This window comes from Lissotriton vulgaris, chromosome 12 (assembly GCF_964263255.1).
Source record: "Lissotriton vulgaris chromosome 12, aLisVul1.2, whole genome shotgun sequence".
Taxonomy (NCBI): Eukaryota; Metazoa; Chordata; class Amphibia; order Caudata; family Salamandridae; genus Lissotriton; species Lissotriton vulgaris.
In genome coordinates, this window is record NC_141700.1 from 544,082,823 (window position 1) to 544,110,177 (window position 27,355).

General features: G+C 53.8%; 1 protein-coding gene across 1 annotated transcript; it reads right to left on the reverse strand.

Annotated features, from left to right (window-relative positions):
* Window positions 1-20,658: 20,658 nt before the first annotated feature.
* Window positions 20,659-27,127, reverse strand: LOC147677694 (uncharacterized). Its single transcript, XM_086946488.1, has 2 exons — window positions 26,584-27,127; window positions 20,659-21,281 (listed from the first exon to the last, which is right to left on the reverse strand). Exons 1-2 carry the CDS (start codon window positions 27,125-27,127, stop codon window positions 20,659-20,661), a joined length of 1,167 nt encoding a protein of 388 aa, XP_086802614.1.
* Between the last annotated feature and the right edge of the window lie 228 nt (window positions 27,128-27,355).

The window sequence follows — 27,355 nt, forward strand, 5'->3', positions numbered from 1 at the left end:
AGCAATTAGGAGAGGGACGCGTTCTGCCTGGTATTGGGTGTTTCCCTGTCTGTCCTAGAGGGGCTTTCACTGTTGGTTTAAAATGACTCTTAACCACTATGTTTCCTAGTGGGGGAACATCCTTTACAACGTGGATTTTACTCCGCAAGGCTTTCACAAAGCGTCCGTTACAACGCAAGTCGTAACCACGACTTGCGCTGGAGTGCGCTAGAGGATTAAGAATAGTATATTTACTATTCCAACACCTTCCCTAGTGTCCACGGGGACTGGTGTTAGAATAGTAAATTATACTATTCTCAATCCGCGCCCCCAACGCAAGTCGTGGTAGCGACATGCGTTGGAAGGGACGCGTTGTTAAAGCACGTGTTGTTATGGTACGCGTCGTAACGTCGTACATCCTTCCTAGTGGCATGCTTCATCATCGAGTTCTCACCCAGATACCTTCCTTATGCTAATGGGCTTAACCTTGACCATCAAGGGCACACTTACTACCGAGGGAAGGGATCTGCCGTAAAATTGCCTAAAGATACCCTACTATAGATTAGATACTTTATTCCAGGGTCCCCCGGCAATGTTAAATATGAAAGATGATACTTATGGAGGAATTATGCGACTCCAGCATTTAAGGGTCTACATGAATTAGTCAAATATTTGCCAAACTGGTCACTTGGCTTTCTGGAGGGCTGTACTGAGATTCCTAAACTCCCCAGTTGGGTCAATTACTTGCAAAGTTCAATGCACCATTTGTGTAGAAAGTGAGATTTGGAACTCACTCCATCATCTATGCCACACAATCAAACCTATCTGATTTCTCAGCTTAATTTCTGTGGGTAAAAAGGAGAAAACATTATTACCATACACAGATCTAATGGTGCATGTCGTGAAACAAGTGGTGGACACTGCACACATACTAAACACTGAAGAGGTGTATTTGGTATATTTTTATCACTATGTCTGATGAGCCCTCGCTGATTTCTAGTTGCTGTAATTGTGAGTTATATCATGCATGTGTAATAGTTTTAACCTGTGACATGCTTAGCAAGCGTGGTTCTTATGCCCCATAGGGTGCCCGAGGCTCACAGGCTTTGTAGTCCCACACTAGAAAAGGAGAAATCAAATCTTGGGTCTATTAGACACACTGCTGCCATGTGTACCTTAGTTTTAAATTGTACACATTCCTAGTGCTTAATGGGAGCCAGTAGTTTCCGGTGCCCGTCACGGGCACTTAAGTGGTTTCTGTAGTTAGGCACCGGCACTTAATTGTCAACACCGCACTTAGGACTGTCTGCCACATGGTTTCATTTAATCTAGAGAGGAGCAGAACAACAGTTGTTTATAAATACACTATACTTTATAAAGTACTAATACCTGCCTCCCCAGCCATTCCTCTAGCTTTGGGGAGCTGGAATAATCTCAACTGTCCTACTTGCAGGCAAGTGAGATGGTTAGTAGGTGTTTTGGCAGCAATGACTGGGGTGATGGGTGGAGCAAGCTGCAGTGGCCTCCTGGTTAGGGCCCTGGCACTTATTATTTTACAAATTAGGCACTGCACGCCTCCATCTAAATGTCAGGCCCCCTCCAACCTCAAGACTTATGTCGACGTCACTATGGTGACGCGGTTACACTACATGATGTGGAAGCAATCAGGGACACATGGAAATTGCATCTGCGAGAACCCACAGACAACATGCAGAGGTTAGGGCACGTGACTTGGTGATGGATGGGTGCAGACTTTTGATGAAGCTAGTCTTAAATTCAGGAAGTGGGCATGGCAAATAAGGAAAATTATATCCTCAAGACATGGCCTTTATTTAGCACAGGTGCATATTATGTCCATGAAGAATGCATATTCTGTAAATCTAAAGACATGGTAGTATGAGTGTTCGAGTAAAGCACTGGATCCAGTGCTTGATCTGAGCCGGTGCTTGTCGGTGGTGGCCACCAGCACTCATTTTTGGGAACAGGCACTAATTTGACTGCATCCGATATTTACTGAGTGCAAAAGAGAAAAAACATGCAGATCGGAAAGAAGAAGGTAGAGAGAGACAGCAAAGGTGCCAAAAAGGGAGAAAGTAGGAGCCTGCAAAAGTGAGATAAAGTGGAAGAGAGTGTCTGCTAGTGGATTAAAGAGTACCAGTCTTGGTATGCGGCACGCCAACATCTAATTGCACCAGCCACCGGCTTCTCGATAGAGCTTTGGGTACTGGCACTTTTTTTTCACAAATTAAGCACTGGCTGGATCACTGGAAAGACTAGAGCTTGTTTGCCAAGAACAGTTTCAAGTAGAACTGTCCCCTTAACTATTCACATATGTCCAAAAAGGTTTTACTGCCCTGGTCACCTCTCAGATGCCACTGGGATATGGCTAACCAAGAGTGTGTCAGGGATGAGGCACCCCCACCCTTTGGCTTGTATTTTTAAGCATTTTGAAGGTTTTGTAATGGAGCTGATTTTGTAAGGAATTTCATCAAATTATACATAGTTCCAGAGACATTTACTGGGTGTTACCCAGTGATAAATTATGTGGTGAAATAAGATCAGACAACATTCCAGAGGATTGTATCCCCTTAATCGATCCCTGCGGTAGCGTACCTTAAAGTGACACTTATCACCGCCCCACTTCCTGTCCCTCTATCCCATGGAAAAAAGTGTCAGCTCACACTTTTGAGGCATCTTATAAGTCGCGAGATGATGAACTGTGAGATGTAACAGTATCAATAGGACCTTCCAGAGAGTGAGACCTGGTAGTTATATCTGGATTAGTTCTCCACACACACCACTCGCCACTGGTATCATGCTGCTTTTACATTGAAGGGATCCAACACATTGGGAGACAGGGATGGAGCCCAGGTCAACCATGTTAACTTACAGATGAAGGTCACACAGCATGCGAGTCTCTAATGCTGTTCATAAGAGCATAAGCATTGTGTTAGTTACATGAACCAAAGAGGATGGGGTGAGTTCTATTTGTTGTAAAGCCCCGGATAAGACTTTGACACTCAGGATGAAGCATCACCAGATTCCCGTTTTTTAATCCACATCAATGGCATCTTAATGGAATCCTATGCTGCATCTTTGGGGATGTACTACTCATTCAGAGTTTACGTTTCAACCACAGCACTTCAGTGAGAATAATAAAGGCCTGATTTTGAGTTTGACGGTGCGGGAGTGGACTGCCATGCCGGCGTACCGCTCCCGCATGCCAAACCTGTTGTCGGGCTGCCAACCAGATTACGAGTGTTTCTTGTGTCGGCGGGCTTTTTTTGGTGGTCTTACGACGATGCCTCTGAAAATGGGTAGCACAATGGGAACACCCCAAAAAAGTTCCTGCGTGGCATGAACTATAAAGTCCATGCCGTGCAGGAAATGTGGCACATGCAACAGGCGGGCACATGTTGTGCCCCCCTACATGCACCCCATGGCCCAGAGGCACAAGGGGGCCCTGTAAGGGTCCCCTTTGTTTCCTCTCCACCACAGGTTTCATATTGCTGCCTCTATACCGCAGCTCCACCGGTGGTTCCCAGTCAACATCTGTGCAGCAATGGCGGTCCGATCGCCCTAGTTCTAATAGGACAGTTGGACCGCCACTGCCTCTGCGAGTCTGGCGGTCCTCTGACCGCTAGACTCGTAATCGTAATCAGGCCCTAAGTGTCCTCTTGCTCCAAAACTTGTGGTTCATATGTGGAAGATCTTTATACATATATTGTGAACTTGCAATATTTATTCTTCACCAGTGCAGATACAGGATGAGACCCAATTATTGCAAGAGTACTTTCCTGAAAATCTGCTCTTGAATCATAATTTAATTAGAGAAACCATATGCCTGATGTGCCAGTGTGTTTTTGTTGACTCAGTTCCTCCTATTTGCAAAATCACAGGTTTGGCTACCATAAAATCCAAGTTGCAATGTATAAAATGCATTTTGGGATATCTTTGTGATTTGCAACCATTATGAATCATAAAAAAAATCTTCCATTGCACTGGGAAGCGGTGATGCCCATTTCAGAATTGTAACATGGGCATCACCGCTTCCCAATGAAACAGAACACAACAATGGTTTGCGACCACAGATGCTCTTGCAACCCATTGCTTGGATACCGACTCATGAAAAAGGAGAGCTATTAATTGGCAAAATGTCTGCCGTCAGTGAAGCTTTCACTTCATGTATGTGGGATGCAGGAGCACGCGGCCTTCTGGAGAGACATGCTCTCCTAAAGTTTCCCAGCTCATGACAATGCTTGCTTCCAATCGCAGTCCTGGTCACTTTAAGTCTGAGTCGCCTCTTCCTGACTCACTACTGGCAGCAAGGGTCATTCCAGGCATTAGGGAGATGATGTCAGCCCATGCTTTTGCTAGAATTGTGCAGTAGGGCTTTGGAAAGTTGTAAAGGTTCCTCTTCTGAGACTGTGACAGGAGTTACCACATGCATCGGAATGTATCAGGCCACTTGGAATGAGGGCCAAAATGTTTTTTTTCCATATGTTTGCAATCACTTAAACACATGATAACATACTTTATTATCTTATTGGCTACAGCTGAGGTTAGTGATGAACAGATTGTCAGATGTATGATGAAAACGTGAACTGCACAGTGCCCATAGAACTTGTGGTACAGAATCAACCTCCAAGATTCAAAATACCTTTAAAATAAGATTAAGCATTAATATTTAGTGCCTTCTGCACACCTCTTCTTTCTCTATACCCTCTGCATTCTGGACCTCAATTAAGGGTAAACATGGTGTGCACCTGCTCCACTGATTCTCCTGTTTTACCACTGGCACTGCCCTTGGGGTTGTACATGGAGTAGCAGGGACAAAAAATAAGCAGACACTTTGTCCAGATTTTCAAATGTTTCACTCTGGCACTTGTGCCACACAAAGCGACAGAAATGGCGTCAGGCATTTACTTACTGATCAACAGCCTTATTAGTGTCCGATTTTAAACTATCTGTGGCGCAAATAGTAATTTACATTGGATATTTTAATGTATGCGAAGTGGGCATGTTAAGACAGATTCTGCATAAAAAGGTCTTGAAAAGCAGAGCAAAAACAATCCACAAAATCAGTGGTGGCTGGTATTAACGGGCGTAGGGGCGTTGCCATCCCAGCTTCGGAGAGACAAAACGAGAAAATTAACACCACCATGGGAGCAGCTTCAAAATGGCATACTCACTGCTTGCTCCACTTGACCACTTCTACCCTAAGAAACATTTTTGTTGTTTGTTTTTTATTTTGAGGTCGGACCCTTGGACGAGACGAGTCCCCTCCTATGCATGTGCTGAACTGGGCAAGGATAATTCCTCGCCCTCGAAGCACATGCGAGGAGAGTGACATCATCCTGATGGGAGTGGCTGCACCAAGCAGCAATGAATAGGCTTCACATCGGGGGGGCTTCTGACGTGGCCCAGGGCGCGGTCAGCAGAGCCTCATTCACCTTTTTTTTTTTTTTTTTTTTTTGGTGTAAGACATTTATTTGTAACAAAGGCCATGAAGATGTACACTGCGTCACGCCAACAACCCGGAGGCAGGCCGCTATCAGGAAGTTCATACAGAGATCACTGAGAGACAGACCGGAGTCTTTCACCCAGCCGGGTAAGACATACATATGAAAGCATGAGACACAACAGAATTTTGAGCATACGCAGTACAACTTCAGCAAGGAAACGGTCTTACTTTTCTCATAGTGCTGTCGACATTTGAAAGATATAGAAAATCAACGAGGTCGCCCCTGAGTAGGAAGTGGTTAATCCCCCGTCACAGCGGTACGGTAAAAGGATGCGTCCGTCAGCACCATTTTTCTCCCAACAACCCCCCCCAGCAAGTCAAACCAAACACTACAAACAGAGGTGCAAGTACATGGACAAACCATTCACACAACACGGTAGTCCACAACGAGGTCATATGGGCCAGCCTCAGGTCATGCAGGTAGTGGGCTAGCTACATACAGGGCGGGAATGTAAGGATATCTAGTCCGGTTATGCACAGTCTAGGGGAGCATGGGCGATGCGGGGGGGAGGGGGCCAGGGACAGAGGCTAGAACACAAGACTGCCAGTGGGGCGCAGGGCGGCCAGGGTCTCGATTCGGGTCAGCGTGTGCAGCAGTCTCCCAGCGTGCGTCCGGTCAGGGCCTGTCAGTGTAAACGCGGGACTGCGGGATCATCATAACTAACTTACGCATTGCGCACCTTCAGCCCATGTCGTCTGAAACACTCGTATCCCGGGAGGTATCTGGTGAGTCAGAGCCCTTGCGTGCTGTGGCCCACTGTATAAACGGGCCCCATATGTCAGTGGGTCTGGAAGCGGTGGGCATAGACTCCCAATAGTGCGTTAACTGCGTGTGGCCGTAAGTCACGTCCCTGATCCAGCTCTCAAGAGAGGGGGGGGCTGGTCTACCCCAGTGCAGTGCGATCTGTCGCTTGGCATATAAAAGGAGTAAGGCATGCAGTTTCCTGTCGCAGGGCTCAGTGTCCTTAACATACCCCAGCAGACCTAGCAGCGGGGAAGGTGAGTCCTCCCTTCGGGTGATTTGATTTATGGCCGTGAAGACCTCTGACCAGTATGTAGTCAGCTTGGGGCAGTTCCAGGCCATATGAAGAAAGGACGCTTCTTCACTTCCACATCTCCAGCAGTTGGCATCCTCACGGACGCCCATTCGGCGTAGTAGAGTCGGAGTGCGGTAGTATCTATGTAGGAATTTGAAGTGGATGAGCCTCAGACGATAGTTTGGGGACAGGGCTGTAAGTTGCGCACAGCAATACTCCCAGGCGTCGTCTGGTAGCTCGTCCCCCAGGTCCTCAGCCCAGCTGGTTTTGGCCGTGGCTACTGTCGCCGGGGCCTGTTCCTGCATGCAATTATATAACCTGGACACCAGCTTTTTGGGGGAAGGTCGTGAAAGCAAGTTTTGGAGGGCGGCAAGTGTGCGGGGTTCCTCCGGGAAGCACGGCCCCATCTTCTTGCAAGACTCCCTAAGGGAATGAAATAGCAATTTGTCATTAAATGTACAGAGCCGGTCGGCTCCCTCGGCAGACAGCTCGAAAAAGGTACCATCTGGATATAAGTCTGCAAAAGTGAGTAGCCTATTCCCAAGGATAGTGAGGACGTCGCCTCTGGCCGTCAGACACGGCAGCATCGGGTTGCCCCTCAGGGGGATAGCTGGTGCATAAAGCAGGGAGAGACCGGCTCTCTTTTGGAGTTCGCGCCATGTCCAGCGGACCATCTCTACTGTGTCTACCTCGCGTGACGGGCATGTAACCTTACCGTGCAGTGCGACTCGTAATGGCAAGGGGGCGACAACGGCTAATTCCACCGCCACATGTGGTTGGTAAGGTGTAGGGAATGCCCAGAAATGCAGGAACTGGGCTTGCGCACAGAGTGCGTAAAGTTTCAAATCTGGGGCACCTAGTCCCCCTTGTCGCAGCGGAAGCGTGAGCAGGTCCCAGGAGATTCTAGCCTGTCCTCCAGCCCACACCAGTTTAAGTAGCAGTGAGCGGACCCGGGCGTGGAAGCAAGCTGTCATAGGCAGTGGCACATTTACAAACAAATATAAGAATTTGGGGAGGACCACCATTTTAGCCAACGCAATTCTTGCTACCAGGGAAAGCGGTAGTTTATTCCAGATCTCAACCCTCCCCTCCAACCAATCCACCGCTCTACCGAAGTTCATCTGCCACAACTCCTGCACATCCCTGCTGATCCAGATGCCCAAATATTTGACAGTTTCAGTTTCCCATCTGAGGGGGTAGTCAGGAGCAGGGCGTTCAGTGCTCTCCGTCAGGGGGAAGGCCACTGACTTCGCCCAGTTAATGGATATCCCCGCTAATCCCTCAAATCGTACAAATTCCCGGAGTAGCGGGCTCAGGTTCTCTTTAGGATTCAGGACGTACAGGGTTACATCGTCCGCATATAGCGAGATTAGTAAGCTTCTAGCACTAAATCCGATGCCCCTGGCGGTATGGTGTTGTCTGACTCTGGCCGCCAGCGGCTCCATCGCAATCGCGAAAAGGAGCGGCGATAGGGGACAGCCTTGCCTAGTGCCTCGTGTAATACTGAATGGCTCGGAGACGAGACCATTGACGCACACCCGGGCCCTTGGTTCCTTATAAAGAAGCTTTATCAGGGTCATGAAGTTCTGACTGAAACCCATCCGCCTTAATACACTGAAGAGGTAGGGCCATTCTAATGAATCGAAGGCTTTGGTGGCGTCCAGAAACACCACTGCTGCCTGTACTGACGGGTGTAAATAGTGAAGGACCGAAAAGATCGTTCTGAGATTGTGTGACGTCGCGCGTCCAGGAATGAAGCCTGATTGATCTGGGAGCGCTATCATAGGCAACATCGGCTGTAACCTATCCGCGATGACCTTTGCGTATATTTTAGCATCAACGTTTATAAGGGACAGGGGCCGATAGGAGTCCAGCTGCTGTTCATCCTTATCCGGCTTGAGTAGTGTGATAATGAGAGCCTCTCGCATGGAGTCAGGGAGGGAATTCAATTCGAGAGCCTCGACAAATACAGAATGAAGTCTCGGCGCCAGTTCAGTAACATATGTTTTATAGAAGGAGGTGGTCAGGCCATCAGGGCCAGGCGCCTTATTGGCCGGCATACTCTTAATCACCTGGGCTATGTCTTGTACTGTGACAGTGAGGTCCATGTATTGCCTGTGGTTGTTGTTGAACCATACAAGTGCTATGGAGTCAAGAAAGTCTCGCAGCGATGCCGGCGGAGTGGGTTGTCGTGAGGTGTACAGGGTAGCATAGAAGTCTGCGAAGGCGTCTAACACTGCCTCCTGTCCCACCACAAGGCGTCCGGTGGCATCATGAATAGTGTGTATGAAATGTGATGATGCGCGGGGATTTATCAGTCTGGCAAGGGTCCTGCTTGGCCTATCACCCTCCCCATACCTGCGCGCTTCTGCCTGTTTCCCTAGAAACTTCACCTCCCGCTCCGCCTCCTCGTTAAAGGTCAGCAGTTTGGCCTTTAGAGCGCCTGCAGTCTCTAACGACGGGTTAGCACTAAACGCAACATCTAGGGCCTGCAGCTCCCTCTCAATTTTAGCCAGCTCATCCCTGATGGTACGCAGCACCCCTGCCTTGCGCGCTATACATTGACCTCTGATGACAGTCTTAAATGCATCCCACACAACGGCCTCAGATGTGGCAGATCCCGCATTCTCAGCAAAGTAATTGTTAATGTCTTCTCTTATCTCTTCTACGAACACAGGGTCTGTGAGCACGTGTGGAGGGAGGCGCCACTGGAATGCCCTATGTGGAGTTCCCGGGGGGTGTAGTTCCAACATGCATGGGGCATGGTCGGACAAAGATCTAGCCATGATATCAACCTTTGAAACCCATGTCGCGACTTCGGGAGACACCAACCAGAAGTCCAGCCGCGACCATGCAGCCTTATGGCAGGTGTAACAGGTTCCCACATTCGCTCCCGGGTGTCTAGCACGCCATACATCAGACAGCAGACCTTCATTCATGATATCAGATATCGCCTGGCGCGTTCTATTGTGTTGCGGCCTGCTTACGCCACTGCGATCCATGTCATCATTCAACACAGTATTAAAGTCCCCTCCCAACACTACCGACTGACAGTCCAGTAACACAATTTTCGCCCAAACATTTCTGAAAAAATCCGGATCGTCCACATTGGGGCCATAGATAGCAGCTAGGACAATCCGTCGCCCCTGTAATGACCCATGCAGCAGAACATACCTACCCTCCTCATCCCGCACCTGGGAGTACTCCCGCCAATCCAACCCCCTTCGAATGAGTATGGCGACACCCCTCGCATAATTCGAATAGATGGAAGAATAAACATGCGCCCATCTGGAATTTTTCAGTCGAGCTGAGGGGGCGACATTCAGATGAGTTTCTTGAAGGAAGCATACATCTACATTGTGCCTAGACAACATTCCATGCAGTAAGCGGGCTTTCTTGTAGTCCCCCAGGCCCCTAATGTTCCAAGTCCAGAGTTTGATACCTCCCATTAAAGTACACAACCGTAACCAGCCCCCACCCCACCTCCCCGCCCCATAAGGCCCCTCAGGCATCCAGACGCCATAATTGCAGACTTAGCACGCGAACACATAGACAATTGTAGTAGTACATTGCACCAAATACAAACAGGAACTCGCAACTCAGGAATAACTCCCATCAACCCCCCACCCTCAGCAACCCCCCAATTAGGTCGTGATATACCCCAAAAGTCCTCACGCAATGCGTGGAAGTACCCCAACATCAACAACAAAGGGAGGCACCCCATGAGGCGTGGTGCGCTCGGCCAACACCCCCGCATACACGGGGTGGCTACAGTCAAATTTCCGTGTCCCTGGGATCTGACAGCGACCCCCATCCAGTAATCCGCCAGTGACAAAGTCTACCAATGTCCCAGCAGAGGCACGGAGTTAGCAGCAAAAGGTAGTATAAAGGCGGCCCAGTGACTTACCCAAAAGGAGGCAGTCCAGCAGGAGCATACCTTTACGAAAGATTGTTCCAGGCCTCCCAGCCCCAGTGTAACAGGCAGTTCGGTTACCGTGCCGGATGAGCGTTGCACAGGTTTCAGTCATTGTCACTGAGTTGCTCCGAGGCGTCCTCCAGCCGTGGCGATTTTCTCCTGGCTCCAGCACATATGTGTTTGGCAAACTTGAGGGCTGATTTGGCGTCAGTGAAGAAGTGAGAGGTGTTTTCGTGTTGAACCTTCAATTTCGCCGGGTATAGGAGTGAGTAGGGCACTCCAGCTTGCAGTAGGATCTTCTTCGCCGGTAGGAATTCCTTTCGTGCCGCTTGCACCAGAGGGGTGAAATCCGGGTAAAAGGAAATGTGGTTTCCCTGATGCGTGATTGTACCTTTCTCTCTCGCCAGGCGTAGCACGACGTCTCTGTCCTGGTAGTTGAGTAGTTTAGCCAGGATTGGGCGCGGTGGGGCGCCCACTGGGGGCTTTTTTCCAAGGGATCTGTGCGCCCTCTCCACCGTGAAAACCGGGGACAGATCCGGATCGAACAGTTCATGGAGTAGGTCTGATACATACGATTCCATCTTCCCGGTGTTTGTGGTCTCTGGAATGCCTGTAATGCGAACGTTGGATCTCCTGGAACGTGCTTCCAAATCGTCCGACTTGGCGCGCAAGCTGTCAATTTCCCGCTCCAGCGTTGTGATGTGTTTCTTGGCCTGTTGTTGGAATTCACAACACTCAGTTTGTCTATTCTCGAGACAGTCCAGCCTTTTCTCGTGAGTGTCCACTTTCGTTTTCACGGTTTCGAGTTGCGCCGCCATATTATCAAGCTTGGCGTCTATGCTTTTCAAGCTGGTTCTCACTTCCATGATGAGGGCTCCAAAATCTATGTCCTGGGCACCTCCTTGCGATGACGTTGCGCCTCCATCCGACTCCACCGGCGTGGTCTTTGGCGTTTTTCTATTATCAAAGCTCAGCTTTGGTTGCTTGGCTTCATTTTTCCCCATCTTCGCGAACAGAGTAATTCACCGGTCCCACAGTGGGGCAGCACTCCACTGCGTCCCAGCGAGCAAGTGTCCTGTGTGAGCGCGGTCGCCCAGGTGGTGCCAGTGCACTCTAGTCGTGCCTATGTAGACTCAGCAAGAAATGGAAACCGCTACAGGCTCTCATGCGCGTATTCAGGGCCTCCACGCGGTCCAAAATGGCGGGCGCTGGCAGCGTTCTCTAGGACCACCCAAACACCCGAGGAGGAGCAGCTCAGGAGTTCCAGGGGATCAGTGCGGCAAGTAGGCGCATCAAGCGTGCGGTGTTTAGTGCTGCCGTGTCTCAGAGCAGCGGGGGGGGGCCATGCGCAGCTATCCACCAGTACGTGTCACCATGTGAAACCCCCAGCTCCGCGGCAGCACCCGCTCACCTCCGCTCTCGCACTGCAATGATGAGGATGGTGCAGGCGCGGCCACTCTGTCCTCCACCGGGCGCCACTCGTGTCCGCGCCGTCTTCGGCGGCCGCAGGATCCCTGCCACTTCTGCGCAACTGCACCTGTACAGCCGCTCCGGTCTCCGCTATCTTCCCGCGGTCGCGCGCCAGATGGAGCTACCGTCAGCCTCAGCGGGAGAGCAGCGTCAATACTCCTCCGGCAGCGCCCCTGGCAGCGGCGCGGTATTTCTCCTCCCCAAAATGACCTCGATCTGCTGGGGCCTATGCAGCCTCGGCCCACCGTGTTCCGCGGCGCCCAGTAGCAGGCACTTCCGGTTGGGGACAGGAGCCGCTCGCCGGCCGGCGAGAACGGAGGATGGTCCCGTCTCCGAGGGCAGCCGCCCCCGCGTCCAAAACTCGGGCTGGAGGAACAACCGGGTCTCAGGAGCAGAACCCCGAAGGAATGGGGGACTGCAGTCACCAGGAACAGGATCAGGTAAGGATTAATAAAAGTAGCCGGCGGAGCTCACTCAGAGAGCGGCCATCTCGCTGCTCGGCTAGCCACGCCCCCGAGCCTCATTCACCTTAAAGGGAAGGGGTGGGGCTAGCCAACAGCAACACCGTGCAGTGGGTGGCAACAATTGCACTCCTTTCGCCTTTGCACTGTTAGGCGGCTTTTTCATTGGATAATGAAGCTGGGAGTGGGACGTGTAGTGTTGGTGACACAAGGGGCTGGGTTGACCTATGCCACGTAGTGGGGCCTTATTAACTGTACAAACAACCACACGGACACTCTCTACTGATTAGGGCCAAAGACCACGAGCGGTCTTCCGGCCGTTTATTTATACCCAGGGACTACCCCGCCCCTGAGGTGTATGCGTGCGTGTGTGCATACGTGAACGGGCCGGGTGGCTCCGTTACTACATCCCTCCAAACTCACGGATCAATAGTCCCGGTCATGGGAGTCTCTTGGGCGAACCCATTCTCCAAGCATAGTCTCTCAGTCTCTGGCTAGGAGTTGGATTTGGCCGAAGGTGGTATCTCTGGCTTCGCTGGCTCTCCATGTCCTCGACTTCTTCGTGTCGTTCTGGGGGATTTCGGACTTCATTCGGGACATTCGCTGGACCGGTGTTTTCTTCCAGCTCCGGCCTCGGCGGAATTGTTTCTTCTTCTTCTTCTCGCGGGTTTGTCGGTGATTCATTTCCACACTGTTCGTGATCCTCGTCCTCCACTCCTTCGGATGGCGAGCTGGCACTTTCATGCCCTCGAGAGATGCGCTTGAACCACAATACGTTTTGTGTTACAGCTCTCGTGCCTCTGATCGCCGATACCATGGTGCCTTGGACATTTACAATCTCCCACACTTCAGGTTCAAAAGCGGTGTCATACTTCGAGTTCCGATGTCTGTTTTTAAGGACTACCTTGTCTCCGACCACCAGGGACCGAGCTTGGGCTCTCCGTGCTTGACTGGCTTTTTCATTTGTGCGTCTTCGTCGATCTTGGGCGGCACTTTGGCTCATTGCAGGTGGGCACCACGAGGGTGCTGCAGGTACACAGTCCCTTGGCACCTTCTTAAAGAGTAAATGCGCCGGGGCACAACGCGTGGTGGAGTGTGGCGTTTGCCGTTACGCACTTAGAAATTGAGACAGACATTCTTTGGCATCCTCTCTCTTCTCTACCCCAATCTGGAGTGCGCGATTCAGAGATCGCATAAATCTCTCGACTTCCCCATTTGCCTGGGGCCATTGCGGGGTGACTTTCCGGTGATGGATGCCTCGTGCGGCGAGGTGGGCCTGAAAATCTTTTCCCTGGAATGGCGGGCCATTGCCCGACCTCATCTCTTCCGGCAGGCCCATCATGGCGAAGACCTTTTTCAGGGCTTTCTTCACATGTGCGAACGCGGTGGAGGGCACCCCCTCCACAATGGGGAATCGTGAGTAAGAGTCTATCAGCACCAGGGTATGTCGTCCATCGGGGAAAGACCCAAAATCCACGCTCACTTTGGACCATGGTTCGCAACACGGGTCCTCGGTTATCACTGGGTGAGGAGCCGGGTCCTGGCTTGTGATGGTGCACGAGTGGCAGGTGCTTACTTCCTCTTCCACCGCCGCATCCATTCCGGGGAACCATACTTTGCTGCGTAGCCTTGCCTTTGTTTTCGACACGCCTTGGTGAGCCAGGCGCATGACCTCCTTCTGTAGCTTGGTGGGAATCACTATTGCCGTTCCCCGGAGAACGACTCCATGGGGTCCGACACTGAGTTCGCTCTGTGCCCTCCACAGCTGTTGTCTTGACTGCTGTTCCGCGGCTGTGAGAGCACTGACTCCATCCAGGAAGTGCTTCCAGCTTCGATTTGCTAGCGTAACTTTCACCGTGTTGAGGCACTCATCCTCATCGGTGGCCTTCCTGATGACTTCCAGAGTGAGGGCAGTCGGGCAAGCCTCTTGTGACACATCCTCACATACTCCTCTACTTCCTCCATGTCGGCTGACCCTTGATCTGTGGTGGTGGTCCCGGGGTGTCGTGACAGAAAATCAGCGGGATTGTCCGCTCCGGGGCGGTATACGACCTCAAAGCGGTAAGTTTGAAGTTGGACGGCACACCTCTCGATCCGAGGAGGGGCTAGCCTGGCCGTCCCCGCGAATAGGGGTACAAGAGGTTTGTGGTCTGACACGACTCTGAACTCGTGGCCGTACAGGTAGAGGTGAAAGTGCTGGCATGCCCACTTGATGGCCAGGGCCTCCCATTCTATTTGGGCATACCTCATTTCAGTTGCTGTCAGCGCCCTGCTTGCATACGCTGTCGGTACCCATTCGTGAGCCTCTGTTTCCTGCATGAGGACAGCCCCTAGACTGACGGGGCTTGCATCAACAACCACTTCTGTGCGCCGGTGGGGTCGGAAGTAGGCCATGACTTTGTCATCTATCAGCGCATTCTTGATCGCCGTGAAAGCCTCATCTTCTCTGGCAGACCATGCCCAGGGTTGGCCCGACTTGGTTAGGACGTATAGTGGTTCCGAAAGGGATGCTAAGCCGGGGATGAAACGTCCACAGTAAGTAGCCATCCCTAGGAAGCTCCTGACCTCCGTGGCCGACGTAGGTTTGGGTGCTGCTCGGATGGCTTCGGCTTTCTTCGGGTCAACTTGGAGCCCCTCCCTGGAGAATATGTATCCAAAGAAATCCACGGACTCCTTGTAAAAGGAGCACTTGTCTCGATGCAGGGTGAGGCCGTGATCGGCCAGGCGTTGCAAGGTGGCTCGGAGGTGCGTATGGTGTTCCTCTAGGGCCTTTGAGAAAACGAGTATGTCGTCGCTTAGATTTATGACTCCAGGCAGTCCTGAGAGTGTTTCCCTAATGGCATTTTGAAATACTTCGGCGGCCGACGACACACCAAAACTCAAACGCTTGTACCTTCGAAGTCCCACATGAGTGGAGAAAGTTGTTATGTTGCGGCTGTCCGGGTGTAGCTCAAGCGGGTGTTACCCGGCATTGAGGTCCAGCTTCGAGAACCAGCGGGCACCGTTGAGGTCCGCTACAATGTCGTCCATGGTGGGCGTCAGGTGCCTCTCCCTTTTCACTGCCTTATTGGGTAGGCGCATGTCCACACACAGGCGTATAGCACCCGGTTGTTTCGGTTTTGGGGCTATCACCAGGGGCGATACCCACGGCGTCGGGCCTGATACTTTTTCTATGACGCCCAAGTCTTCAAGCTTTTGCAGTTCTTCCTCCACTTGCGGCCGCAAGTGAAACGGTACCCTGCGGTGTCTGAGGGCTGTCGGTCTGACGGTGGGGTCTACGTGCAGTTTGAAGGTTTTGCCCTTTAGGCAGCCGAGTCCTCGAAAGAGGGATGGGAAGTCTTTGAGCATGGCGTCCGTGTGCAACTCATGCACCTGTCGTGCAACGAAAACCAGTTGAAGATCTTCGGCCGTGTGGCAGCTAAGGAGCATGCCACGTCGCCCACCAGTCACATGGAACCTTGTCTTGACTTCTTGGTCGTTACAGGCGGCTACACCTTCGATTACTCCATGTAGCGGGAGCGGGTCATCACTGTCGTAGGTGTAGATCTTGGCGTTTGATGGAGATAACGGAGGGCGTGGAGACAGTTGTTCGTATTGAGTACTATCCATCACATTCACCGACGCCCCTGTGTCGATGAGCGCCTGTACAGGCGAACCAGCAATGGATATTTTGCACATCGGGGGCGGCCTTTTTCTAGAACCCTCTCGCCCTACAAAGGAGACGAAGAAGACGTTGTCATCATCATCATCAAGGCGAAACGCCGATCTCGAAGCATCACTGCACGGTCCGGTGTCCTCCAGTGAGAGCTGTCGCACGGCCTGTGCAGGACTCTTTCAGCTCGGTCCGGGGCGGCGATTGCCGCTGCTGCGACACATCTTCGCAAAATGGTTCATTTTTCCACAATTTGAGCAAACCTTGCCTTTTGCAAAGTACTTTCCTCCGGCGGGGTGATCCATGCCGCAGTTCCCGCAAGAGTTGCGAGGTGTCGCTTGGAAGCTCCCTCTCTGGGGTGGTGGCCGGCGTCGAATCGCGTCCATGTGCTCCTCTTTGATGAGCGTGGTTTTTACTGCCACACCAGGCCGGTGAAGGGCTGCCTGCATCTCATCGGCCCTGGCGTTGGAAAGCTCATGCGATCTTGCAAGAACAAGGATCTCATCCAGGGAGATTCGTGGTTGTCGGAGAATGAGGCGTCGAGTTGCACTGACCTGCACCCTTGGATGAGCTGCTCGCGAATTTCCTGACGCTGGTCCGGGAGTTCGCAGGCAAGAGCCAGTTTCTGCAGCCTTGCGTAGAAGGTGTCGATGGATTCTGATTCGCCTTGCCGTGCCTGGCGCAGTTTGAACCATTCAAAGTCAGGGTTCACCCTGGGGTCGAAGTAAAGATTTAGTGCCCTGACAGCGGCGTCGTAGTCGTGGTCACCACCTCTGTCCGGTAATGTCTCGAAGAGCTCATACAGTTCATCGCCCCCGTAGCACATGAGCAAAGAGCGTTTGACTCTGCCATCGGTCTCCCGAACTCCAATGAAATAGTGTTCCAGCCTCCCAATCCACAGACGCCATCGTGCTGTGGCCGTAAATGGAACTGCGAGTTCACTGAATGGGGGCAGGGGTGCAGCCAGGCCGTGCCCGGGGGGAGCCAGTGCGGCGGCCGCTACGGGGTCTGCGGCATTTGCAACTGCTTGAGGCGGCGGCGGGGCAGGGGGTTCAGGCGGCAGCGTTGCTTGATTTTGCGTGGGCTCCACAGCCGCGGCTCCGCCGTCTCCTTGTTGTACGCTCATGGCGAGTGGTGCGCAGGCACGTGGTTGCGGCTGACGACGTGAGACCGGCCTTGGCAGTGGAGTAGGCGGGTGGCGGCACGGTCACGTGGCAGAGCGCGTGTCAGGGCGCGGTGGGGGCGTCTGCGGACACGCCTCGAGATGTGCAGGACCCTCCAGGTGCAGGTGCGAACAGCGTGGTATCACTTGCCCCCTTGGCGAGGTACTGAGAGCAGGGGACAGTGGCTGGGCTCAAGGCATGCAGGGCAGGACTTTATCATGAGGGCCGAACAGTCCCTCCGATCTGCGGCCGCCGTCCGCCCAATGCGTGAGCAAACGCAGGGCCTAGCGAGCTCTTGCGCCCGCCCAATGCGTGAGCAAACGCAGGGCCTAGCGAGCTCTTGCCGTCTGCACGTGTGCGAGCCGAAACCGTTGGCGCTCCAGGCGCGCACAGGGCGCGAGGGCCGAAGCAGTCCCTCCGATGCGCCTGACAGCCTGCGGGGCCACACGCCGGTGCAGGAAGTTAGCGCGCCGCCCGGGGCGTCCGCGAGCGGGCAGGATGTAAGGCCGCAGGCAGGGCCGGGTTGTGCACTGGGCCGCGGACCTCGAATGGGCAGAGGCGCGGGCTCACCTGTGGTGCCACGACCTGGCACCGTGCAGACGGAGTGTGCCGGAACAGGTGCATGCAACGGCGCCGGCGCCGAGGACTCAAACGCGACAGGCGCGAGCCCTCCAGGCGGGGGCCAAACAGAGGAGCACTGCTGCGTGGCGAGGCGTGGGGTGGAAACCCGCCTCGTCGCCAGTGTAGTGTCGGTGACACAAGGGGCTGGGTTGACCTATGCCACGTAGTGGGGCCTTATTGACTGTACAAAGAACCACACGGACACTCTCTACTGATTAGGGCCAAAGACCACGAGCGGTCTCCCGGCCGTTTATTTATACCCAGGGGCTACCCCGCCCCTGAGGTGTATGCGTGCGTGTGTGCGTATGTGAACGGGCCGGGTGGCTCCGTTACTACATCACGGACACCATTAATCTGCTCCAGTCCCGACTCCCGACCTAAAGTGACCTACAGGCACTAGTTGCAGTAAGAAAGACCGCGCCTGCACCCACGGTAAATGAGTGCACAGCACGAAAGACGAAACAAAACGCTGGTAAGACAAACATTGCATTTGCAGTATCAAGGTCGGCCGGTGTGACAGCCCTTGCTTTGTGCACGGCGGCACTTTTGCTCTTCTCAGTGCAAAGTCACGTTTTACAAAGATCAAAGTAATTTTGCACACACCTGGAAGAAGTGTGGAAACCTGTTAGACAAATGAAACTACAAATTTAAACAAACTGGCTCTTATTTAATATTGTTCCCACGGGCGCTTGCGTAATTCAACGTAAGTTAGAGCTGCGCCCGCGGGGTTTTGAAAAATGGTCTGTAAATGAATGCTGCGTTTTTGCGCCATGCTTTGTCAATCGTGCCTGGATGAGCACTACTAAACAATAGAGGTAGACTGTATTAGAGTCAAATGAATGATTCATAGATGGAACTGTTATGGCTGGGCTCCCCATTATATTTCACATGTTCAAAATCAGCAGTTATAGGACTCATGTGTAACTGGCGAACTGGAGTTTTAGACCAGGGACTAGATCAGTGCGTTTAACCAAGTTTCCAAATACAAAACGATTTTGTAATGCAATGTTAATTTTATACTAAGTGTAATATGATTGGTTGTGCTGTATCGTGGCACCATTTTTGAATTGGTAGTTGAATTGTATTGTGCGTTCCTCTAATTGAATGTGCCAACATTGTATGTAGAGGCAAGAATTCTTACTGGCACCAAAAAGCGCTGCTCTGCCAAGCCCGCACTCAAAGAACTACATTGGCTCCCGGTGGAACAAAGGGTCCATTTCAAGGCCATGTGCCTAACCCACAAAATCCTGCACGGAAAAGCTCCCCCGGTTCTGAAAAATCTCGTAACTCCCCACATAACAACCAGAACCCTACGCTCTACCAATGCCCACCTGACTAAAATACCCAAAACCAAAAAATCTCGTTTCGGAGATCGGCAATTCTCCTACCTGGCATCCAAGATGTGGAATACTCTTCCACCAGCCCTCCGGGCCCAACCTAATCTCTTAACATTCCGTAAATCCCTGAAGACATGGCTGTTCCCTTGATCCATGCTACCCCCCGGCCCTCTTTTTGGAGAACTTAGTGGATTCTGTCAGCGCTGGGACGCTCCCGGGCAGCCATGCGCTCTACAAATCTCCTAAATAAATAAATAAATAGAGTGCTTTTCATTGGATGAACAATACGAAATTAAACTTACATTTTGCAGAGCGCTTGTTTCTGTATTGATTTAGAAGGTGTAATGTACGCTTGCACTTTTTTGTGGCCCTTCTTCTATATATCGAACCCAGGAGAGCCTGTAAACTATTGGGGCACACCAGTAGGTGAGGGAGGGGAAGCACTGACACAGACAACCAAAATGTGTGAAAAAGGCCGCTTTATTGGAATCAGGTGCACCTATAACAATGTCCCACCTGGCCTGTGCCGAACAAAACTACTGCTCACTAAATATCAACTGCCTGACAGCCCCGCACCCCCACCCCTAAAGGTAACCCCAACATTGCAACTGTAATACAACACATCTGCTCAGCAACCTACCCCTCTACTGAATGCCACAGTGACCTCCATGACCTCACCCCCATCTACCATACAGTCCCAGGCCTCCCGCAAAACCACCCTATCTCCTTAGGAAAGCGCCCCCAGTAAACGCACCTGTTCCAGCGACAACACAACTTTAACCCTAACCAGTGCACCATCGACCAACAAAACCCCTCAAGACCAGGACCAATCCCCCACCACCCCGGAAACAAAAGGGAAACAGAATTTATAGGGAGGGCGGGAGGGACCACAAAACTGCCTACGACCCTGGCTGCTGTGTCACTGCACCACAAACAGTGTGCAGTGACACAAAATGGCCGGTTAAATACCTAGCCAGCTCAAAAGAAGCCCAAGAAGCCCAACCAGCCCAACCAGCCCAAAAACGCTAGCTACGGCGAGCCCCGGGTGTCAAGCTTCCTCACCCCCTCCCCTGGTGCCCCAAACTTCCCCGGGGGGCGAGCCTCCCGCTGGTCGGCCACTCCCCCATATCCCCGTTGGGGCACACCAGTAGGTGAGGGGGGGGAAGCACTGACACAGACAACCAAAATGTGTGAAAAAGGCCGCTTTATTGGAATCAGGTGCACCTATAACAATGTCCCACCTGGCCTGTGCCGAACAAAACTACTGCTCACTAAATAACAACTGCCTGACAGCCCCGCACCCCCACCCCTAAAGTTAACCCCAACATTGCAACTGTAATACAACACATCCGCTCAGCAACCTACCCCTCTACTGAATGCCACAGTGACCTCCATGACCTCACCCCCGTCTACCATATAGTCCCAGGCCTCCCGCAAAACCACCCTATCTCCTTAGGAAAGCGCCACTCGAAAGTCGCTTACGACTTTCGACCCCCCCCTAGGACTCCTGCCTCCTGGGATACCTGAGCACCCCCAAAGCCCCATCCAACGCCTCCTTCCGCTGGACTACGTACAGCTCAATGCCATACCTGGACAGGTGAACCCTATCCTCCCGGAAAAAATATATTGCTCCATAGCGCAACTCCGAGTGCTCCATCCTCCCCACCCCCTCCCTGGCACAGAATTCACGCATCTCCCGATTGATCTTCCTCCGTGCCCTGTCTATGGCCCCTGGGCGCTCCGCCCTCCTCCACACCCGCCTGGGAATAAACTCAGACCAGATAATATGGCAGCCCGCCCATTGCTTCTTAATTTCCCTCAGGTCCCTCTTCATCTGCTTGAGCAGCGCCAACCCCTTGCACTGCACCAAATCGTTCTTGCCGAGATGAATCACCACCACATCCGGGCACACCCCCCCTCTCACCACCGTGTTCAACAAGGGCAATAACTCATGCCAACGCCTACCCCCTTTTCCCCTCCAATGACAACGGTACAACCCTGCATCCAATCCCAAATTGAGTGTCCGATGCCTGTCCCACTCCGCCTGTTCTGCCCTCTTGATGAATGAATGTCCCACAATATATACATTCAGAACAGCCACTTCTTGCCCCGCCACAGCACCTGCAAAGACACACATATCAAAATCGGGCATCACTGTTACAACAACCCCTCAGCCTCCCTCAACCGCACATACGTCCGGTAACAATCCGACTTCCACCGACCCAGCCTCTGTATCTCTTCCTTACCACAACCCCTCCGTGCCGCCTCCGTTGCAGCCCTGATCTGAAAGTAATGCGTCCCGAAAGCCAGAGGGTTATGTTATGTTATGTTATGTTATGTTAAATTAATTTATTGAGCGCGCTAACACCATTAGGTTTCTTGGCGCTGTACAGAGGGAGCAGGGAGGAGAGACAGAAAATAACCCAACTGAGGATGATAACTAGTGGTAGGCTACAGTGAACAGGTACGTTTTAAGAGAAGATCTGAACATAGAATAAAGGGAGGACAACCTAAGAGAGAGAGGTAAGGAGTTCCAGAAAGACGGGGCTAAGAAGGAAAACCTAAGGCCACCGTGTTTCTTCCGCTTGAATCTGGGGGTAGAAAGTAAAGCCAATTGGGATGACCGAAGGGTGCGAGAGGGAACATAAGGATGGAGCAAAGAAGAAATGAAAGAAGGGCCATGACCAGTGAGGGATTTAAAAATTATGCAACCAAGCTTAAAGTTACATCGGGCAGAGACCGGAAGCCAGTGAAGACTTTTTAGGAGAGGTTGGACGTGCTGATCTCTAGGTTGGTGGTAGATCAAGCGGGCAGCTTGATTTTGGATCAGCTGGAGTCTCCTAAGTTGGTATGCAGGAATGCCTACGTATAGTGCATTTGCGTAGTCAAGCCGAGACATGACTAACGCAAGCAGGGCCACGGTGAGGGCATCGGAGGTGAGTAGGCGGGAGATCTTGCGTATTTTCCTGAGCTGGAAATGGCTAGAGGAAACTACCGCGCTGATCTGGGGTGTCATAGATAGGTCGTTACTTATGACCACTCCCAGACTTTTTGCTGAGTTGACGGGGCAAGGGGGGTTGCCAAGACTGGCAGGCCAGAAAGATGAGTGCCAGGGATTGGAGGGCCCCCCGACAAGAACCAGCTCCGTCTTGTCGGGGTTGAGTTTCAGATGGTTTGTGCCCATCCAATCACTGATAAAACAGAGGGTATTTTGAAAGGTGGAAATGGATTGGTCGCCGGAATCGATGGTGAAAACCAGTTGAATGTTGTCTGCGTAGTTGAACGCGGAGACATTGAATCGACGGAGGGAGCGGATTAACGGGGCCAGGTATAAATTAAAAAGAAGGGGGGATAAGGAGGAGCCCTGCGGGACACCACAAGTCAGTTCAACTTGAGAGGCAGAGAACTGGGACAGCCTGACAGCTTGATGGCGATGGGTCAGGAAAGAGCGCACCCAGTCCAGAGCTGTGCCCTGGATGCCAGCCTCTCTGACACGGTCGACCAAAATAGCATGGTCGACCGTGTCAAAGGCGGCCGACAGGTCCAGGAGAACCAGGGCCTGACAGGTGTTGGAGTCAGCGCCCCTGCGTAGTTCGTCCATCACAGAGAGGATGACTGCTTCTGTGGAATGCGCAGGTCTGAACCCAGCCTGCTGGGGGTCCAGGACACAGGAGTCCTCTATAAAGGAAGTGAGGGTTTGAGTAACGTGAGACTCCAGGACTTTGCTGAGGAAGGGAAGGAGGGAAATGGGACGGTAGTTGCTCATGGTGGACGGGTCAGCCGTGGGTTTTTTCAAGATAGCAACCACCTCTGCCCGTTTGAAGGAGGCCGGAACCACCCCTGAGGTTAAAGAGTTGTTTAAAAGGGCTAAAGGGGGGTCCGGACAGAAAGTAAAAGCTTCTCGCAGGGCAGAGGGGGGGCAACAATCGCTAGGGGAGCCAGAAGAGACTTTGAGCAGGAGGGAAAGAAAAATCTCTAATGAGATGGATGGAAACTGGGAAAGGGTGTGGGTGATGTGGTAAGAGGGAGTGTTAGCGGGGGGAGGGTCGGGTGGGGCATGAGTGGAAATGCTGGTTTTGATTTTAACAATTTTATCCACGAAGAACTGGTTCAAAGAATCACATGAGTCCTCACCCATGTACCGCAGGGCGCGCCGCAGAACCCACAAAGCCTGAGACGCCGTCACTCCGTCACCCCCACCCCGGCCAAAAACCTCCCCCTCCTTCTCACCACTGCCTGCCATCAACCTCCTACCCCACGCCGCCGGGCACACCCCCTCCCGGCCGCCCGGTCCCAGTACCACCCAAGTCCCGACCCCCGCTGGTCCGTCTTCGAGCGCCGCAAACGCACCGCCACCTCCTAAGCTCACACCTCCACATCCCCCCACAACACCCCCCGCCTCCCCTTCACGCCCAGCAACTCTGACACTAGAAACACCCCAAAGAAAAGCCAGGACATCAATGTAGAAAACCGCACCGCCTCGCCTTCATCCCTGCACACCCCCGGGAGCGCGCCAATTACTCCTTCCAGCAATTCCACCGTGATGGAACGGCGCAGCCGCACCTTCGCACCCCTTTCTCTCGCCCACCCCTCCAGCAGCCGGGTCCCCAGTTCCCCCGCCTACGGGGGGTACCCCCACCACAACTTTCCCATGAACGCCACCGCCGACAACTTGCCCGCAATCGACACCCACGACAGACCTCTATCCATGAGCGCCAGCATGAACCTTACCACCTGTTCCTCGCGCCGCCACCGGTCCCCTTGCCTCACCGCACCTGACTGCAGGAATTCCTCCCACGCCAGCTCGTAAGCCTTCCACGTGGATACTGCTACCAACGCCTTCACCAACTGAAAGACCCGGCCTCGCCCACCGACCACAGGTCCTCCGGCACCGGCGTCCTGACTTCCTCCGCTGCCGTGGCTAGCCCATGGAACCTCTCCCGCTGTGAACGAGACAAGGCCTCGGCAATGTCATTGTCCACTCCCGGAACGTGGCACGCCTGAAACAGTATGTCATTCTCCAAGCAGCGCAAGACAAACACCCTCATCAATTTCAGCACCTGCGGGTCCCGAGCCGACTGCCTGTTCACCACCTGCACGACGGCCAAGTTGTCCACTCGAAACAGCACGCGCTTGTGCGCCAACGCCCCTGCCCACACCGTGACTGCCACCACCAAAGGGAACAACTCCAAGAACGCAATGCTCCTCCCGCCCTCCTGCCAATGCTCCGGCCACTGCTCCGCACACCATTTTCCCTCCCAATATAGACCGAATCCGCCGACGCCCGCCGTATCCGAGTACATGGTGACGTCCCACTCCCAGTCCTCCGCCGGCGCCATAGGTACCCCATTGAACCGCTCTAAGAACGCCCGCCACATGCGCAGATCCTCCTTCATTCCCGCCAAAAGGCGCACATGGTGATGAGGCAAAGACAAAACGGACAACGCCAAACCCAAACGCCAGCAACACGTTAGGCCCGCCCGCACCACGCGGCAGGCAAAATTCAAATGCCCAAACAACACCTGCACCTCCTGCACTTTCCTCTTTGACAACATTCCATCCACCAAAACCAGCATTGCTGACCTCTTGTCTTCCGGTAGGCGCGCTTCCATGGCGACCGAGTCGGGCTCGATACCGAGAAAGGACAACACTGTACTGGGACCGCACGTCTTCTCTGGCGCCAGGGGAACCCCAAATTCCCCCATCAACCCAGCCAAACTATCCAGCTGCCGCTGACAGTCCTCCGCACTGGGCCGCCCCACCAGGAAAAAGTCATCCAGATAGTGCGTCACTGACTCCGAGCCTGTGCGCCTGGAAAAAACCCACTGTAGGAATGAGCTGAAACGCTCAAACAGCGCGCATGAAATGGAGCACCCCATCGGCAGCGCCTTATCCACAAAGATGAGACCTTGGAACTGGATCCCCAGCAACTGGTGATCCGCCGGGTGCACCGGAAGGAGTCGGAAAGCCGACTTGACATCGCATTTCGCCATCAGCGCGCCCCGTCCCGCCGCCGCGACGAGCCTCCGCGCCACGTCCACCGACGAGTAAGTCACCGACGCCAAATCCGCCGAAATGTAGGCATTGACCGACTCCCCCTCCGGCCAAGACAAGTGCTGTATCAGTCGGAACTGCCCCTCCTCCTTCTTGGGCACCACCCCGATGGGGGAAATGATTAAGCCAGGCAACGGCGGCGCCGTGAAAGGGCCCACCATCCGACCTTCTCTGACCTCTTTGAAAAGTTTCTCTCGCACAATGCCCTTGTGCGCGTTCACCGACTTCAGATTGTCCGCCCAGTGAGCAATCCGGGGACCCTCGTACCCCAGCCTGAATCCCTCCCTGAATCCCCGACGCAGCACTGCAGCATCCTCCGCCCGCGGATACGCCGCCAACCAGGGCTCCATCCGCTCGATCCTAACCGGCGTATGAGCCTTTGCCCAGAGCCCCGGCTCCCCCCCCCCCCTGCCCCCTCCCCTCCCCCCACCTTGTCCCCCTCTAGCTGGGCCACCTCCCTGCACGGGCTGCTGCCCCGGCGGGCCCCAGCAACGCAGCACTGGATGCCTCCGTCCGCACGACGAGCACTCGTGCCGGAATCGGCATGCCGCCCTCCCGCAGGCTCCTCTATTGAAGTCCCAGCAGGCCCCGACTGCGGCCTGGCTTCCAGAGTCTCCCTGACCCACACCCCCACGGGTGGGGCGGGCCGCAAAGGGGGGCAATACCAGCGGCAAACCGCTTGCCGTGTAAATGGTGCGGCCAAACTTGGCCCCTCCCATCGTCTGCTGGTACAAATCCGAATCCAGCTTCCCCCATTGCGCTTCCGGGTCCGCCGCCATGCGCGCCCGGAATTCCTCGTCGTAGTGGGACCATGCATACCCACCGTAGGTCACCTGTGCCCTCCGTACCACATCCATGTATTTGAACAGCGCAACGCACCGGTCCGGGAACTTCTCGCAATACACGCTCGCGTATATGAGGAAAGCCGCTGACCAGTTGTCTAGTGTCAGGGGCACCTTTGGGCGCCTAGCTAACTCCTGCTCTTCCTCCTTTGACCCTTCTTTGGACGTCAACTCCCTGTGCAGAAGCTTCAAGATGTCAATGTACTCCCCTTTCCAGATCTTTTCCTTCGTTGCCGCCGAAAGGTGAGCCCCCAGCGGCTTGGTCAGCCCCATGTACGGTAACTTACGCACCGGAACCACACAACTCTCCTTTTCTCCCCCCGCCGTCTCTTTCTCACCCGCCGCCGCTGACCCGCCGCCCACGCTCGACCCCTCCCCGCCCTGCGCCGCGCCGTCCGTGCCAACTCCTGCGTCCTGCACGTACCGTCCCCGCACCAGCCGCCACCCATCCTCCCCGTCACCCCCCGTCCCCACTGAAACCTGCACACAACGCCTCTTGCCACTCCCCCCGCCGTCATCTGCCTTACCTGGCGTCAAGGTCGGCGTCCTTGCTGGATCCCGCCGCCTAACCAGTGGAGCTGAGGGGGCCGTCACTCTGGGCGCTTCTTGCCTTGCTGGCACCTGTAATACACTGTCAACAACATTACAAGCCCCCCCGTCCTCCCGAATCTCTCCTTCCTCCTCCGACTCTCCATCAGCCGGCTCCACACCACCCCGGCCCCCCACCTGGGGTTCCAGCCAGCTCAAACCCGCTCTCTCACGACACACCCGCATCAAATCCATCAAGTCCACACTCGCCCTCCCATCCTCCGCACTCGCAGTCAAATCAGAAATTTTTGCATCCATCCTCACTCCCCTACCCCTGGCGACCGTAAAGACCCTTCGGGGAGGGGCTGGCGGAGACGCATCCCGCCTCCATTCGCCGTGGTCATGATGTAGGTCCCTAGCTGGAGCTCGGCCGCCCGCACCAAACAGAGCCAGCCCATCCACTCGGTGGGTGTGAGCCGCATGCTGCTCCCCCGAGCGCCTCGCAAACAGCTCCTGCCAAGGAAAAAAGGTGGAGTCCAGCATGCCAGGGTGAAAACAACCCCCTTCTCCCCCTCACGCGCCGCCCCCTCCCCCACTCCCCCACCCTATAGCCGCTCCCCTCCCCCAACCTGCCGAATGACCTCCGCGACGGGATCCCTCCGCCCCCTAGGTCCCAACCCCCCTCCCCGGCCCATCCCCCCGGCCCACCCCACCCCCCGTAAGCCCAACTCGGCCCCGCACCTCCCCCACACCCAGAACCCTATGCCCCCC

Coding starts and splice junctions, on each gene's coding strand:
- LOC147677694 (XM_086946488.1), bottom strand. CDS start 27,127: ATGCTGGACTCCACCTTTTTTCCTTGGCAGGAGCTGTTTGCGAGGCGC. Junction 21,282..26,583: donor GACGCCGACCTTGACGCCAG/GTAAGGCAGATG, acceptor GTGTCTTTGCAG/GTGCTGTGGCGGGGCAAGAA.